Here is an 18,613-nt window from a genome sequence, read left to right on the forward strand (position 1 = left end):
GAATTCAATTTACAGCTACTATAAATAAAGTTGAAATACCATTTTTGGATTAAAAAATGATGAAAAGATCTGGACAACTTATCACTACTTTATACTGTAAACCTACAGATAGAAATAGTTTTTTGCAATTTTATAGTTTTCATCCTTATCGCCTATCAGTGAATTTTTATGGTTAAGACGAATTTGTCATTCTACAGAAAGAAAATCTGGTGAAACATGCTTACTTAAGAGCAAAGTATTCTCAGTGGGATCTGCTTATCCAGTATTAACAGGAAAGAACTACAGGGGATTCTATCGTATTCATCCAAAAATTCTCCACCCTTTCATTTGACATTAACAGGATAGTATTAAAACACTGGCATACTGCCCAACTTGCAGAAGGGTCCATCAGCAACAAACCTACTTTTGCATATCGCTGGACTAAGAACATAGGTGAATTAACACAAGTATTTTGATGGCCCCAATGCAGAGACATTATGGGCACCATACTAGATGTGGGAGCTGCTAGTGGTGTCTATCCTCCATGGTAGGAGACAGCTGGAAAGAACCAGCTACAGGGAAGTCCTAGGAAGTAAGATCTAACACAGATTGCGATACTACAGGGGTGGTATATATGATACAATGCCCCTGCCATAAGCTATATATAGGTAAAACTATCTGTCTGATAAAAGTCAGGTTGAATGAGCATAAATAAAGAGTATAAAACGCAGAAAAAAACAGCCCCCTTGGTGCGTCATTGGAAAAATAATGGCACATCATAGACGTGGTACAAGCAGGGTGGGAGGGAGGCAACTATGAAAGAATCCTTAGCCTGAGGGAGCCTAGATGGATATTTGAGTTATAAACAACTGCCACTCAGGGTTTAAATGAGGATGTTGAGTGGTTTGCAATAGCCAATTAATCCTCCATGTTATGCACGTTTGTATTTAGCGATAATTATTCAGCTATACTGTGCGTGTGTGCCTTTAGTGAGTTTCCTGTTTTGATGCAGAGTCTGTGAAAGCTTACTCGTCTTTGGTACAGAGGCTGTTCAAGCCCCGACACGTCTGAACGACGATAGGATTTTCTTAAATGCAGGCCAGAGTTCAAAACAGCTTAGATGTTAAGCAAGCCGAATTTTAACTGGAAACTATGGAATACGTTCAAGATTCACCGGGTGTCTTTGACACCTGTGCGAACTTGGAGGGTTTGGTCCAGTCGCATGGCATTTTTAGAAGTGACATCAAGGGGCATTCCCTAGTTTAAAAGCTGGAAAAAAGAATGCTGCGGCCATGTTAAGCAGCGCAGTGGTTTGAATTCTAGGTGGTATGAAGTTTAAATGTTAGGTAAGTGAGTTAAAATATATTATAACTAAGTAATATGGTTGTTGGGAAGGACAAGATGATAATAGTTACTTCTTTTGCAGCCGAACTATACTATTGCACCTCACTCTCTGATCAAAGGATTGAAATAGGGCTCACATCGGATGAGGTGGTGCTGCAAAATAAGTTTATTGCTTCTTATATTTTACATTAAAAATTGAGGAAATTGAAAAAAGTTGACAAAAAGGAGTAATAAGATAATGTTTAGCAGAAGATTGTACTGGATAATAAGAGTTCAAAGTAATAAGAACATCATAGGAAGTTACCAATTGGGATCAATGAGGATTGAAGCCAGTCTGGGTTATGCTACCTGGGTGGCAATCTGAAGATCCCTATATCTAACATGTGTGATCTGTGTTGCTGACAATCGTGTGAGTGCCCTGTAATAAGGCATCTTTTTTCCCTCCTACTCTCTCTGAGATTTGATAACTCCCCCTTATTCCCTTCCCTCTTCCTCCCTCATTTGCTCTCTTTGTCACCCCTCCCCCTCCCCCCCACACATCCCATCGGCAGTGCAGCCTTCACAACATGCTGCTCTTGCTGGCATTGGATCTTCCTCGCTGTCGAATCCTGTCTACTTCCTGTTTATGCAAAGTCAAGACCAGGCAGAGAGGAAGGCACGATGCCGGCAAGAATAGCGTGTTGTGAAGGCTGACACTGTGGAGAAGTTCTCGGACCAAGACAACACTGGGTATGCACTGAATCGGCAAGGCTGATATTTTTCCCAGATTGAATTGATTAAACTAAAGTAAAATTGGTGAATCAATTCAAATTGGGAATCAAGCAGCTCTACTCCAGAGGGGCATGCCCCTTTGGTCACACCCCTTTAGACCACAGCCATGCCATTACAGAGCCTGCAGCACTTATGATCTTTCGGAGGGCCCTATCACTGTCAAGGAAGGCCATCACACAGGTGGTCTCAGCAATGCCCAACTGGAAAACTCCTCTCCTTAGCAGATTAGCAGCCACCATTCGAGAGCTCCCAAGTCTTATTTAATTTTTAGATTAAAATAAGTGGGGGGAATTATTTCTAATCCTTCAGCATGTATGTTTTGTATTTATGGGTGTGCATCTGTCTGTATGTGTGTCTGTGACCAGAAGAGAAGAGGGAGAGGTTCCCTAGCAACTGTGTTTTAGTGTATCGATGTTTCTGAGTTGCAGCTGCAATAACAACTTCTCACATATACATGAACTGGGGCATAATTTTGAGGGGATATAACTTGCCTGGAATCTCTGGTTCAATCTTGACCATTTGTTAACTCAATGTCCCTTTTCCCTAGTACTCCTGACTTAGACTTCCTGATTTATGGAGTGTAAGGGATGGTTGGAGATGAAAAATGGGTGCAAGTATCCTGATAACAGGCTTTATGAGTTAAACAGAGGCTCTTGAATTTAATTCTGGCAAAAATTGGTAGAGGAGAAGCCCAGTCAAAATATTTGGCATTGCTGAGAAAACATGTTGCAGTATTCTAGAGTGTTTGATCCGAGTCTAAAGGAAACCTGCATAGATAGAACTGCAATAATCAATTTGGGACTTTAGAAATGCATGAATTAATGTATGAACAGCATTAATGTCAAGAATAAAAGGAGCAATCAGATTTTATGCAGGGTGTAAAACCCTGTTTTATGAAGATCAGAGATTTGAACCCAAATGGAGAGCTCGAGGTCAAACATGACCAAGATAACAGAAAACTGTGGAATGAACTATTTTAAGACCAAAAAAGTGAAGGGGTTGAGGGAGTGAGGGGAGGCCACCAGTAATCCAGCAAGCAACTGTTTTGTCCTTGTTCAATACAAGATTGTGTCTTAAAAAATAACCCTAAGGTACTGGAGACCACTGGCTGAGAAGAGAAGATTGGGGGGGATAACGTGTACTCTGTTCTAAGGCACCACTTCCAAGATCATCACTATCAAACCCAATACTTTCAAATAATCCCAGGCCATTGAGCAAAGCTACTGCTATTGCAGCAGCAAGAGTTGAATTAACATAGAAATTCTGTATTCTGTGTTCAAAAAACATACTCTAGAACATTGGTCTCAAACTCAAACCCTTTACAGGACCACATTTTGGATTTGTAGGTACTTGGAGGGCCTCAGAAAAAATAGCTGTTTTATTAAATGACAATTTTGCATGAGATAAAACTCTTTATAGTTTATAAATCTTTCCTTTTGGCTATTGTAATTTATAGCTAAAGAGACATATGATCAAGAAACTGTTTTATTTTACTTTTGTGATTATGATAAACATACCGAGGGCCTCAAAATAGTACCTAGCGGGCTGCATGTGGCTGCGAGTTTGAGACCACTGTTCTAGAGTAATATGATTCCAGTTTGCTCTTGTTGAAACTGATAATACATGTCAGCAATTACAGAAGCTATAGTTCTCTGAAAGTCACCTGCAAATGGTCCTGCCACAGGGAGGCTTGGATCAATCAACTGTCTTAGATAGGGATGAACTCAAGATTCCCTTGTTGGCAGCCTTCCTGTTGCACATCACAACTTTCAAGAAGGATTTGGGGACCATAGCCAGTTCAAATGTCATTATTTAGAACTGGAAGTGATGACCCAGAATGAAAACACCTTAGAAACTTCTGGTAGAGAGGCCAAGTAGGAAGTAGGCTTCATTTAGATCCATAGCTGAAAGAAACTCTCCTAGACAAACCGAAGTGATTACTGTCCAAAGTGTTTCTGTCCTGAAATGGAACAGCCATAGAAATCTAACCTTTTTGAGGTCCAAAAACCAAAAAAATAAAAAATAATCAGTCAAAAGTAACCTTCCTTCTTGGGAATGATGAAATAGACGGGATTACCTTCCTGTCCATCATTCCTCTTGGAGAACCAAAGTCATTGTTTGATAAGTAACCTCTACAGCTAGCTGCTTTGACGAGTCTCTACAAGTAGACTCCTAAAAGAAATGGAGAATTTCAACTTTTATTCTTTTCTGATGATATCCAGAAACCACTGGTCAGATGATATTCTTGCCTATTCCTCAAAAGATAACCAGAATCCCATCATCAATTGTTATATCATCAGTTGCTTGAGATCCAGGCCTTCTGTCTCCTTGAAAAGGAGAGTTCTTTGTCTGAATCTGACTCCTCTGGTAACAGCTCAATCAGCCTGCCTGTACTTTCTGGATTCTCAAAAGCGGGGTTGAATGGTAGATAAGGAAACAAAATGAGTTGAATGTTTTGGCTTATCTTCTGGAGTCTTTGAGGCTGAACTTCCCCTAAGTCCCTAATGAGCTTTTCCAACTGCTTACTCTTGAAGGGAAGCTTAGTACTGTAAGACTTAGATACTGCATCTGACAACCGATTTTGTAACCATAAAAGGTGTCTCAAAGAGATAGAAAGCACCATACAATGGGAAAGAGCACTAAGCCATACAGAGCATAAACCAAGTATGCCAATTCTGCCTCTAGTCTGGACCCAGGATTACTCAACCCCTGCCCAGTCTCATCCTTTTACTGAATCCAAAGGCAAGTTCTAGCAACATAAGAGCTAAAAACTGAAGCTTGAAGCTCCAAGGTGCCCACATCCAAGCCCTGCTTAAGTGTATCAATGTTTCTGAGTTGCCACTTCCACCTTCCAGTTCTGAAGATCCTTAAGAGAAGCACCTCTTTCAAATAGGATGACAGTCTTTTTAGAGACTGCTGTTATCAAGGGACCCCTTTAGGCTGTTTAAACTTTCCCTCTAGGATTAAATAAAGTCTACTCACAGCCTGTTCCACTTTTAGCCTCGCATCAGGGGTGCTGCATTGAACAAAAACATGGCCTGAATGGTTCGATGGATGAGAGAGGATTTAGGGAGTTTCCAAGAGTGTTTCATAATGGAGTCTCGGGGAGCCAAAGCCTCTTAAGCCCCAGAAAAAAAGTGTAACATGTTCAGCAATTTAGAAATCAACACTGGCCTTTGAGGAGGGAGGATTTTGTGTGTGTGCTCTAAGGGAGTGAAGTATGCAAAAATTCCAAGTCCCATTGTCTAAAGGATCCAATCTTGTTTATTTGGTAGAAAACACTTCAGAAACAGCAGTGTCCTGGAATGACTTGGATAAAGGGTCCAGATCCTCTCAAGCCATGCATGCTTGATAGAGAAGAAATACAATGTCCAGGGAAACATGAAATTCTCACCCAGAGCCTCACTAACATCTGAAGACATCTGATGAGAGATACAAGCCCCTCTTCTACATACAGGAGTGTCTGAAAAATCTGTATCACTGAGTCTGAAGAAACGCGAAGGCAAAATGGCTGCCATTCCCACAGCATAGTAACTACCATATTAACTACTGCACTCTTACACTATCCTTCCAACTAGCCACTTTGCCTCTTAAGCTGAGCAAAAGATTTTCTGCGCAAATTTCCTGCTGCTTGGATAGCCTAGATAAGGCCACTTAGGGTTGGCAAAAGGAGCAGAGTCCTGACATAGTTCAATGTACTCCACAGCATAAGCAGCACTAAATGGCTTCAGCCGGTGCTACCACCCCTTGCACACCGGGAAAAGGACCAAGTTGAATTACAAGTCACTAGTGTAGGATGGGAGGTAAATAAACTAAGTATTGGTAACTGGTACTCAAACAGGAAAGACACATTCCAAGCAATTTTCAGCCGGTGCCACGCAGTGTACTGTCCATCCGATTACAGTTCTCAACCCAAATATACAATGCTGGGCTGTTTCCAGCAACCATCACTGAATACTACTACCATCCACTCAGTCATATCTGACCCTTGGATACTCTGTAGGCCAGTCCTTACCGTGCTTCCCTGTTTTCCACGGCTTCTTTCAATTGCTTGATGTTCATTCCCGTGTCATTCCTGATGGCATCCAACCAACGGGCCTTTGGTCTCCCCTGCTTCCTTTTACCACCAACTATTCCAAGTACAGCACCTTTTCTAGTGAATTCGCCCTCATCACATATCCAGTTTCTGTCTGGTAATCTTGCCTTTTTCAGGGACAACTCTGGGTTTATATGATCAAAAACATCTTTGGTGGTGACCCTAGCTGTCCATGGGATTTGTAGAAGTCTTCTCCAACACCATAGCTTGAAGACATCAATTTTTCTTCTATTTGCTTTCGTGAGTGTCCATGTCTAGCAGCCATTTGTCAAGATTGGGAACAGAATGGAAATGACCAATCTTTGTTTGATTGTGACTGAGACATCCTTGCATTTCTATATTTGGTTTATGCTCACCATGGCTGCACGCCACAGTGGTAATCGACACTTGATCTCTGCTGTCGAACTGCCACTGTGATCAATGAAGGACCCAAGGAAAATGAAGCGGTCAACCACTTCTATTTATTCATTGCTGATCTTTAAGTGGACTTTCTGGCAATAGTCACGATTTTGGTCTTCTTGATGTTCAGGTAAAGTCCCATCTGCTCACTTTCTTCTTTCAGCTTCAGGATCAGCTTCTTGAGTTCCTTCTCACTCTCTGCCAGCAGGGTAGTTATTATCTGTGTATCTCAGATTGCTGATGTTTCTTCTGTTTATTTTCACCCCAACACTCGAATCATCTAAGTCCAGCTTCCTCATGATTACTTCTGCATAGAGGTTGAAAAGGAGAGAGGATGCATTCTTGTCTTGCACCCTTTTTGATCTTGAACAATTCTATATCTCCATATCTGGTTCGCACTCGTAGTAGAGCAATCTGATTAACCTGATCAGGTGCACTGGCATGCCTACCTCACTCAGTGCTTTCCAAAGTTTGTCATGCTCAACACAGTCAAATGCCTTGGTACAATCAATGAAGCACAGGTAGAGCTTCTTCTGGTACGCCCTCGCCCTTTCTATGATCCACCTCATTTGTGATGTGATCACTGGTCCCTCTGCCACTACAGAATCCAGCTTGGGCATCAGGAAGTTCTTGATCAAGGATATTGCCCAAGCACCTCTGGATGATTTTTAGAAGCACCTTGCTGGTGTGTGTGTGTTTGGGGTGGGGAGGGGGAAATCAGGGCATGGTACAGTTCCTAGTGTTGTCTTTCTTCAGCAGTGGGATAAAAACTGATCTTTTCCAGTCCTTTGGCCATGTGCAGGTCCTCCAGATCTTCAGGCATAGTGCTGTCAGTATGGCTCTTGGGACTAGTTTGAGCAGCTCTACAGGGATCCCATCAATGCCAGGTGCTTTGTTGTTTGGCAGCTGCCTCAGCACCCAATCCACTTCACTTTCCAAAAGGTCTGGTTCCGCTTCCTCTTGACCCCCAAGCTGGCACTGATATATAATTCCTCTGTGTATTCTTTCCATCTCTGCTTATGTCCTACTGTTTCACCATGCATATAATTCCCTGGTGTGGTCCTTCTTATAGGCTTCTTTGAGGTTCATGCATCAAGCATTCAGGAAGTTGTTCTTGTCTTTCCTGGCTGCTCTTTGGAAATCAGCATTGAGTCACCTCGCTTCATTCAACCTGACCTTAGCCTTTGCCTCTCTTTTTAGCGATTTGGAGGGTGGTTGCAGTTAACCAGTTCCTGCCATGTACTGGCTCATATGGCACATGTTTTTGTGCAGTTTCAGTGATGTTTTCCTTTGGGGTTTTTTGGCTTGCTCTAACTTAACCTTCTAAGTGAGTGCTCAGCTTTGGTCAGTTAATAGCGGACAAATATTGGACTACATAAATAGCAGAGTCCTATCTGCCCACTAAACTTATATTCACAGCACAGCCGCTGAACATTACAGGTTAGCTAGCTAAATGCTATTTAACCGGCCAGGCTGGTTAAATAGTGCTGAATATCATGGGGACTGTGCCCATCCAGGAGCCTTTTTGAGGGATACAGAGGCATCCCCCCCCCCCAAGTTCCATCTTTCAATTTGAATCTTATTTCCTCCTTTCCACTCCACTTTTTTTTTTCCCCTTCAGCACTAAATAAAGTTGAGTAGAGTGGGGAAGGGGACTTTTTCCTCTAGATTCCCCAGTTTGATCTGACCCATTTCAAATTCAAATGTGTCTTTTCCCTAGTTTTTCTCCCATACCAGATTTGGTTCAATTCCATTATATTGTCAGAGTTATTTTTCCCCCTACTTTAGGCTATTTAGGTATAATTTGTAACGTTTAGTTGGCATGGAAGAATAAAAATACATTCAATTGCCCCAGCTGAAGGAATTAAGTTAATAAACCTGGTATCTGCTGAGGTAGCCATCAAGTGCAGTGTAGGTAATGGTGTCTGGGGATCCTGAAGGCCAGTCTATTCTGTCCACAACCTTGGAGAACTCATCCAGTACCTGCAACACCAATAAACCACAGATGTTAGATTTAATGCCATGCCCGTTTTTACAATTCAAAATTAAGTGTTGAGATCCTTTTTAGAAGAACGGAACTGAATTTGGATTTTAGATCTAATAATTTGCCTTTTCAAACCCGAGAGCAAGATGAGTCATTTCAGGTACACATTGTTCTCTTCCTTAGAGAACTGACAATCTAAGGTCCTTATCTACTAGTGTGGACTAATTTGCACTGAAGCCCGGCATTAGAGTAAACACCTTGGGCTTCCATGCCTGCTTAAAGCTGAAGGAGATACAGTCTGCTGGTGGCCTTTAGGGCTCCCTCCCAAATTTCTGTCTTGCACTCCAGAATGTTTAACACTGGTCTTGCATGCATTAATGTGAGTTATACACTTAATAAAATGGGTTCCTACTGAGAATAATGGGCCTTGCATTAAATAATGTATGTTAAATTGACTTAGGGCCTCATCTGTTAATAGGCATTAAATTTGTATCAAAGGTAAATGAAAGGAGGTGACTTGCCTTTAAGGCTACAAAGGGTATTTGTGGCCGAAGCAGGATTTGAACCCTGGCTTCTATGGTTCTCAGCCACTCCTCCAGGGCCTACTATAATCTTATTCTTTACATATAGACGGGCCTCTCATCTAGTCCCACAGCCAGGATTAATTACCAAGGGTGTGTCATACCCAAGAAGTTGACTTGTGGTCACCCTGAGATGGTAGTGGCAGGTGAACTGCACATCAGCTTTCTCTTCCAACCCAGCTATCCTTCTTCCCCACCAATCCATGTTGTCTTTTTCTTTCCTGTCTCAAAGACTCAATCCTCCACAATCACCCCAAAAAATCACCCATAGCTCCATAACATGCCCTGGAGCTGATATCTTTCATTCCTTCCTACTCTGCCTTCAACTGAATCCAGAGACTTTAAATCAGACAGCTGCAGACTACTATGGCTGTACCTGCTTCTACCTTCTACATACTGCCTGCTGATAGGGGACTGAGTAAAGAAGGGGAAGGAGTGAGCCCAGATTGCTATGCTACCCAGTACAGACTTCCCCCCCAATCAGACAGCTGCAGACTACTATGGCTGTACCTGCTTCTACCTTCTACATACTGCCTGCTGATAGGGGACTGAGTAAAGAAGGGGAAGGAGTGAGCCCAGATTGCTATGCTACCCAGTACAGACTTCCCCCCCAACCTTCTGATCTTTGATAGGAAGCGGTTCTGACTTGTAATTATCACAGAGAATTCATGACATTACGTGTTATCATGCATTTTAGAACGTGATTAAAGGTCACCTATTTAAATTGTATTTTAAACAATTAGTTGTAAGCAGGGGACTCTACATGTGGACTGTTTAATATTTGGGGATCTCCCTATTCTTTTAATGTAATCCACTTTGAGCTTGCTGGTAAAGTGGAATATAAATGCTCATGTTAAATTAGACATGCTGCCTGCAAATTTATTGTGGATATTCTGAAAACTTGACTGGCAAGGGGGTACTCCAGGACAGACACGAAATACCTGAAAACAACTTCTCTATTCCCACTGCTAGTCCCTCCCCTCCCTGCTCCTTGCATAGTGCCTGAAGAGATGGGGGCAAAACAAAGGCACTGGCTGCATGCATCTGGTAGTGATATAAAAATGATTAGTAGTAGTAGGAGCAGCAACACTCTGTCCAGAGTTTACCAACTAATACATATTTCTTTAGTCTCCAGGTCACTTCACTATAGAGAGTTCTAGGTATGGCTAGAATTAATGAGCATTTTCTTCTCTCTGGAAATTAGAATCAGTCTCTTTCTAACCAGTGTCCACTCTGGAAACGTAAGGTTTGAAACCCACAGCTTACCAGTAACCACAGAAGATAACAGTTTGCCACTACACAAAAGTAAAGCCCTGAAATATGTTGGCTAGTTCTTCGTTCATACCTTGTCCAGTAGGGTGAAGCAGACACGGGGCGGGTACTCATTGTCTGCAATAACCACTCCAGCTAGTGAGTCATTCCGAACGTAAACATGACACAAGTATTCTGAGGGAGAGAGCAATACATGTGAGATGGCTCGCCCATCCTGTAACTAGCTGAGCACAAATGGGACAGGTAGCATTTTTATCACTCTCCATCAGCACTGAACAGCTACTTAGCACTACAGTTTGTTCTCATTACTCTGGATATTATAATTAGATTAAACTGACTGTGAAAGTAGCTTTCTTTCACTATGGGCTAGATTCACTAACCTGATTTCTGTGGCCGATCTGTGGCCAATTCCAGCAGGCCCGACCAATTCACAACAGCAAAAAATTCTAATGAAGGCAATCGTAGGAACGCTCCCATCTGCCCGCACGGATTGCTAGTGTGCGATTCTGATACATGCGCATACCATCTGCTTTCCCTGCAGATGGTTTGCACATGCATCAGTTTTTTTTCCTTGCTGGGTTTTATTTTGGGGGGGGGGCCCCCGACTCTCCTGCTCTCCTAGGGAAGGGCAGAAACCCATACTTTCATGCTTTTACTTTTATTTTACTTTTGTAGTCCAGCGAGCCCATGGTTTTACTTTCATAATTTTACTTTATTTTATTTTTGTAGCCCAGCGAGCCCATGGTTTTAACCAGCTTTAAATCCGCAGGTTAAAACCACAGGCTCACAGTGCAGGTAAGGGCAGGAGAGATTCTGGGGATTGTAGGGCGGCAGGCAGGAGAGATTCGGGTGGTGATTTGGGGGAGAGCAGGGCGGCAGACAGGAGAGATTCTGGACAGCAGAGAGCAGGTCGGCAATGGAGCTGGAGAGTCAGAAAGGACGTTTGCGACTGGTCCCCAGCAGTCACTTCTTGGGTTGATCGGCCAGTCCAGTCGGATCGTGAAATCTGTTTTGTGAATCAGGTCCCTGCCTACTTTGCATGCCGTTCCCCTCATTTGCATGCGTGGATCGGAAGCGGATCGCAGGAGAGGTTAGTGAATCGGGCAGGAGGGAAATCGGGTCACAAAGTGGTCGGTATATAATCGGTTTGCTTAGTGAATCTAAACCTATGTGCTAGATGCACTAAAGTCAGTCGGTAATATTGACTAGATCGCTGTTGGCAGATTCTCTGACTGATTGTGGACTAGCAATCGAAGCACTAACAAGTTTACACGGAGGTGCAAATCATTTGCATGCAAACCCAAGAGATCAACTGCTCAGTGAGTGATTGACACATGCCCACAGCAGTGACAGGGGAAGCAGCCTCCTTTCATTGCTGTTAGGGCAGTCCTAAGAAATTGATGAAGAAATTACGGCTGAGATTAAACACAACTGCAAGGGAGGAAATGCAGTTATCAATTACCCAGGGATAAACTGGAACCAAGGCACCTCCGGCTGCAGTAGGGAAACCAAGTTTCTGGATGCAGTGGGCAATTGCTTCCTGGAACAACTTGTCAAGGAAAACACGAGAGGAAATGCAATTCTGGACTTAATTCTAAATGGACTACAAGGACCGGCGCAAGATATAGAAGTAGAAGGGACGTAAGGAAGCAGTGATCACAATATGATCTGCTTCAACCTGGACAATGATCCAGAACGACGGCCACGGTGCTGAACTTCCGAAAAGGGAATTATGAAGGGATGAGACTCATGGTGGGGAAGAAGATTAAGAAGAGGATAGGTACTGTAAAAACGCTAGAGCAAGCATGGTCCCTTTTTAAGGACACAGTCACCAAGGTGCAAAATCTATATATACCGCGTATCAACAAGGGATCCAAGAAGAAAAAGAACAAGGAACCAGCGTGGCTCACTGTCGATCAAATCGGGAAGGATTCCGGAAGACTGGAAAGTGGCGAATGTTACGCCGATCTTCAAGAATGGTTCGAGGGGAGATCCGGGAAACTATAGGCCGGTGAGTCTGACCTCGGTACTGGGGAAAGATGGTAGAGGCGTTGATAAAGGACTGCATTGTTGACCACCTTGACGGACACAAACTGATGAGAACCAGCCAGCACAGCTTCAGCAAAGGAAGATCTTGCTTGACAAACTTGCTGCACTTTTTCGAGGGAACAAACAGGCAGATAGACAAAGGTGACCCGGTCGACATCGTATATCTGGATTTTCAGAAGGCATTTGACAAGGTCCCGCATGAACAACTACTTCAAAAAATTGCAAGCCATCTGATTGAGGGTGAAATATTCACGTGGATCAAAAACTGGTTGGCGGATAGAAAACAGAGAGTGGGGGTAAATGGACAATACTCGGACTGGAAAAGCGTCACAAGTGGAGTGCCGCAGGGTTCGGTGCTTGGGCCTGTGCTCTTCAACATATTTATAAACGACCTGGAAATTGGAACGACGAGCGAGGTGATTAAATTTGCAGATGAAGACCTGCAACAGGACATAAACACGCTCGAGAAATGGGCTGCGACATGGCAAATGAAGTTTAACATGGACAAGTGTAAGGTGATGCATGTTGGTAACAAAAATCTTGTACACGAATGCAGGATGTCTGGTGCAGTACTCGGAGAGACCCCCCCCCCCAAGGAAAGAGACTTGGGAGTACTGGTCGACAAGTCGATAAAGCCGTCTGCGCAATGTGTGGCGGCAGCAGCAAAAAGAATGAACAGATCGGAGAAGGTTATCATGTCGCTGTACCGGGCCATGGTGCGAACCCACCTGGAATACTGCGTCCAGCACTGGTCACCATACTTGAAGGAGGACATGGTACTACTCGAAAGGGTCCAGAAAAGAGCGACTAAAATGGTTAAGGGGCTGGAGGAGTTGTCGTACAGCGAGAGATTAGAGAAACTGGGCCTCTTCTCTCTTGAAAAGAGGAGACTGAGAGGGGACATGATTGAAACGTTCAAGATAATGAAGGGAATAGACTTAGTAGATAGACAGGTTGTTCACCCTCTCCAAGGTAGGGAGAACGAGAGGGCACTCTCTAAAGTTAAAAGGGGATAGATTCTGTACAAACGTAAGGAAGTTCTTTTTCACCCAGAGAATGGTGGAAAACTGGAACGCTCTTCCGGAGGCTGTCGAAGGGGAAAACATCCTCCAGGGATTCAAGACAAAATTAGACGAGTTCCTGCTGAACTGGAATGTACGCAGGTAAGGCTGGTCTCAGTTAGAGCACTGGTCTTTGATCTAAGGGCCACCGCGGGAGCGGACTGCTGAGCACGATGGACCACTGGTCTGACCCAGTAGCGGCAATTCTTATGTTCTTAGATGTTGTGCATGTGTTACACATGTACGATCTACCCCATTAAAAAAAGAGACCCCTCCCCCCCGCAAGCAAAAATGGCAGGAGGGATGCCTACTCCCTCCTGCTTGGCCAAATACTCTCACACCATGCCCCCACCTGGTCCTGGACCCCCTGCATCACAGACTTCTCAATCTTCCATCCTCTACCCTCCCCCCTCTTACAAAAAAAGAAGGAGGGATGCTCACTCCTTCCTGCCATTGGATGCTTCCCTGAACGCCACCTCCATTCCCCAAACCCCTCCCCTCTCTGTACCTTGGTAAACATTGGGAGCTGGAGGGACTGTGCTTCCCTCCAGCTTCCAACGTTTACCAAGGTACAGAGAGGGGAGGGGTTCAGGAGAGCATCCAGTGGCAGATGGAGTGGGCACCCCTATTAGCTTTTTTTTTTTTTTGCCCGGTAGGAAGAGAGAAGAGTAGGAGATAAGTTTGGGGGGGGGGGGACCTCCGTTGGCAGGGGGAGTCAGCATCCCTCCTACTGCATTTGTCAGGGATCATTGGGAAGGGCCATCTTTGGCAGTGGGGGACTTTTTTTCTTTTTTATGGAACAGATATTTTGTGTGTGTAATATCTGTGCCATTGAAATACAAAAAACCCCAAAAAAACAGGCAGACCTAGGTCTAACCTGCTGTTTTTTTCTGACAGCTAAAAACTCTGTGCTTTTCTTTTGCACAGCTAAGTGATGTTAGTGCATCAATTACTTGGCTATTTTGCATGGGATTTTAGCTTTGCCAGACTGGAAAATGGGCAATCAAGGGGAAAAACACACGGTGAGCTGTTTTGTGAATTGGGTTGAAAATAGCTATTGTCGCTAAAGCTGTGAAAACAGGTTTAGCAACCATTGCTGACTTTAGTGCATCTAGCCCTATGTTCTTGTTGCCATTTCCTTTAGAAAGGGAGGAAAGAGGGGTTATTGGTTTACCAATCTAGCATTATTGGGTTTGAAACAGTTGAGTCTTAAGGTATAATTAACTGTCTACTGGTTTATTAAAATTGTTTGTCCCAGTTTGATTGTCAAATGTGGTCACCATGGTGCCTGTTGCCTGGATAATAGGTGAATTTAGGTCCTATTTTTTGGGCTACACAGGATGGGCTTGAGACAAAAATATTAGATAATCTGTGAGTGAATAATGCTAATGTACCTCCCAACACAAGAATAAAAATAAAATATCCAGAAGAGAAGGACTGACTTAGTGGGGCGAGTGAGAAAGAAAGATTCATTGGCATTCCACCCTTCTTATTTCTGTTCGTCCCAGTCATTGATCGTTTAAGGTGTAATGATTTTTATTGAACAAGTCAAAAAAAATGAACAATGAATACAACTGCAGATAAAGCAGTACAAGAAACCATGCAACAAAGATCCCTCAGTCCCAAGAACACAAAGTATACAAATACAGCAATAGCTGGCATAAAAGGCAACAAGAAAAAGGGGGGCATATCAAGCCCGTGGCAGACATAAGAAAAATGTGGTCTTCAGGCTGCCAAATCAGACCTAAGACCTTGTATGTCAGACTGAGCCTCAACCACCTCAACTCCTCACACCACGATGGGGGAAGGACCATGCAGCTGGCCCATGATTAAGTCCCAGTGACCGGAAAGGAGCAGGCTCTGATGAATCAGGTATGCGAGCTAGCTACTCAAGGAACAGACCCTGAGCTCCAAATATATTAAGCAGGCTGGCCTGACAGGTATCCATGAAGGTTGATCCTACCAGCAGCAGTCTTCCGCCTTGTGAGCCTGCATCCTCTCCCAGGCAAAGGTCCCAAACTAGAGGGAATCCCGGGCACCAAGCTTCAAGCAAACATCGGAGGTAAGAAAAAAACAAACAAACCCAAAAAACCCAAAGCAAAAATCAGACAGATCAGAAAGACACCTTGTTTGCAGAAGAAAAAATTGAGGGGGCAGAAGCTAACCACTGGGAAGGAGGTGGAGCTGAAAGATGGGCAACATTCTTCTGCAAACAACTTGCGAGTTCAGATGGATAACCCCAGCACTCAGGACTACCAGACACATTGCATTAGAATAAATATTTTGCATACAATGTAATTGTGGATTATTTTCCCATGGTATCACAGCAGGATCACATCTCTCTTGAGGTGGTCAAGATTCCAGCTAGCATGCTCAGCAAAGAACTTGGCAGCCACCTGACTTACATGGTACTTCATTTCCCCCTATCCAATTCTGGGATTTCTCTCACCTTGTTCTTTCAAAGAAGCTCTGCTCCCTTTCTCTGAACGTTCCACTATCAACTGACTTGTGAAAGTCATAAACTCTTGAATGCTGCAAAGACAAAATGTTTTGGTTTAGTCCATATGCCTTTTCAGAAAAGCACATCAACTTACTACACTTATTCCACCAGAAAAAAAAGTGTCCCACCAATCAGATCGTCAGATTGCTGAACTGAATGAGCAGCAGCCTAGCTTTGATTTCATGTACAATGTGACCTCATGTAAGTGAGCAGTAACAAATCTTTCTGATGTACAAAGTGTGGAAAGTGCATATCCTCATAGTACATCTAAGTACCTGTATATAATTTATTAGAAGCTATGTAATCCCCTAAATGCTGACATTCTTATTACTATCCTAGAAGGGAAAACTGACTTCCTGGTTCATAACTAGCTTTCTTTTTGGGGTTGTTGTTTTTTTTTTTAAACTAAACCAGAAACAGCCTGACAAACATTCAGGAGATAAGTTGAGGCTCTTATCCTACTCTGACTTCTAGAGTAAGACACCTCCACAACTAAGAGTTTAAGGTAGCTTACTAACAAACTTGCTTATTTTTCACCAATATGAACCTTCATCAGGAAGCAAATTTCCACTGGCTATTTTGCATAGAATGTCTACACATAGACATTGGGAAAATTTCCCCAATTATTTACCAAAAGCTCTGCTGAAACAGAGCCATCTGTAAATATAAGGTCACAGCACATACATTTTCGTATTTGCTGAATATATACTAGGAGCATTAGTTTCACAAAACTATACTTTCAAAGAAGAGGTAATAACGCCTTGGGCTTTACACCTAGAAGTGCTGGTAGCTACGTCTGTAATGGCAAAGGAACGTGCCACATACAAGGTGTAAGTGCTAGACTTCACAGAAGTAGCAGCCAATTAAGAAGCCAAATAAAACAGCATTTTTGAATTTCAAAGGTGGTGTTAGATAACAAACACAATTGCCCTCTCAATTGCTGACTGAGGGGCAGATTCTCAAAACTAAAATCTGCCTTTAATGTGCTCGTTAAACTGGTTTTAACCAGTTCAACATGCATGTATTTTAGCGGCGGATTATCAAAACGGCTGAGGTCATTTCCAAATTTTCTAGCAATCTCCGATACTGCCATGAAAATGTAGCACAATGAGGTTATTAATATTAAAATGATCACTACAAGCGATTCTCTATAATCGCCGAGTGATTCTCTAATCTCTATTTTATGTGCCACTCTACTTGTTTCAAGCCATTTTCGTTTTTCTGCGTACCCTACATCAGTGTTCTTCAACCACCAGTCCATGGACCAGTGCCGGTCCACAGGGCCAGCACGTGCATCAGGCTCAAAACAGTGTTCTTCAACCACCGGTCCACAGTGCAATTGATACAACATTATCTTCAAACCAGTTCCCTCTTCCTAACTGATTCAGTGCACAAAGCCATGGGCAGTGGCTCCTACGGGCATCCTGCACCTGAACCGGAAGCCTTCTCTCTGACGTTGCAACGTCAGAGGGAAGGCTTCCAGATGAGGCACGGGATGTGCAAAGTGCAATTAGTACTATTATGGGGGCGGGGGTGGAGATTGGGTAGAGATGGGCGGGGTCTGGCCTACGACTTAGCTCAGTGTTCTTCAACTGCCAGTCCACGGACTGATGCCAGTCCACAGAATAATTATTTTATTTCTGCCGGTCCATGGTGTAAAAAGGTTGAAAAACACTGCCCTACATCATCTGGACTCCTGAGGAAGATGGTCTCATCAAAAAAATGGACCGTGTAGGGTCCGGCAGGACAATCATACATGTATTACAAATTCAGACTTTTATTTGTATTGTGAAGAGCAAATAATAAATCATCTTCCAAAACACCCACATCCACAGTCTTTTGTTTTTATCTTTGGATTGTTTTTACTGTGGAACATTGGGTCTTCCTTTTTGTTTTGTGTTGCACCTAACCTTGTTGTGCCACATTTGTGGCCAAAATTTGCTGACAGGTCTGAGCTGTCGTTGCCTTACATTCTGATCAGTGCCTTCTGATCAGTGCCTGAGCGTCGATTAGCTCAGGCACTGACAGCAAAGTAAGGTTTGACAGCTCAGACCTCCCCTCCCCACACAAATTAAAATAATAATAAAAAAAATCAACCCAAATTGAAGATCGGCAGGAGGGATGCCCATTCTTTCCTGGCGCTTTGCACAATCACCTAACACTGCAGCAGGAGAGATGCCCACTCCCACCCACCGCCATCAAGCAACCCCCCCCCCCCCCAGGCAGCAGGAGATATGCCCACTCTCTTCCACCACCAAGCAATGCACCTACCTCAACACCAACCCTGGCAGTGGGAGAGATGCCCACTTTCTCTCACTGCCAACGTCAAATGACCCCTCCACCTGACACTCCTGACAGTGGGATATAAGCCCACTCTCTCCCACCACCAAGCAATGCACCCCTCCCGCCACCCACTCCCACCTGTCAAGCCACCCAACACCCCCTCTCCCAGGCAGCGAGAGATATGTCCATTCCCTACCACCACCAAGCAATGCACCCCAACACCATCCCTGGAAGGGGGAGAAATGCCCACTCTCTCCCACTGCCAACGTCAAGTGACCCCCCACCAGACACTCC

General features: G+C 43.7%; 1 protein-coding gene across 2 annotated transcripts in view; it reads right to left on the bottom strand.

Annotated features, from left to right (window-relative positions):
• Positions 1 to 18,613, bottom strand: part of YKT6 (YKT6 v-SNARE homolog) — a 46,918-nt gene that overhangs the window by 11,840 nt on the left and 16,465 nt on the right. For both annotated transcript variants that reach the window (XM_033948274.1, XM_033948276.1), the window contains exons 3-5: positions 15,986 to 16,068; positions 10,500 to 10,600; positions 8,468 to 8,572 (exon numbers count right to left, since the gene is read on the bottom strand). In XM_033948274.1, coding sequence (XP_033804165.1) covers positions 8,468 to 8,572; positions 10,500 to 10,600; positions 15,986 to 16,068 — 289 coding nt within the window. The remainder of the gene's footprint in view (positions 1 to 8,467; positions 8,573 to 10,499; positions 10,601 to 15,985; positions 16,069 to 18,613) is intronic.

Source organism: Geotrypetes seraphini, chromosome 6, assembly GCF_902459505.1.
Source record: "Geotrypetes seraphini chromosome 6, aGeoSer1.1, whole genome shotgun sequence".
In the NCBI taxonomy this organism is placed as follows: Eukaryota; Metazoa; Chordata; class Amphibia; order Gymnophiona; family Dermophiidae; genus Geotrypetes; species Geotrypetes seraphini.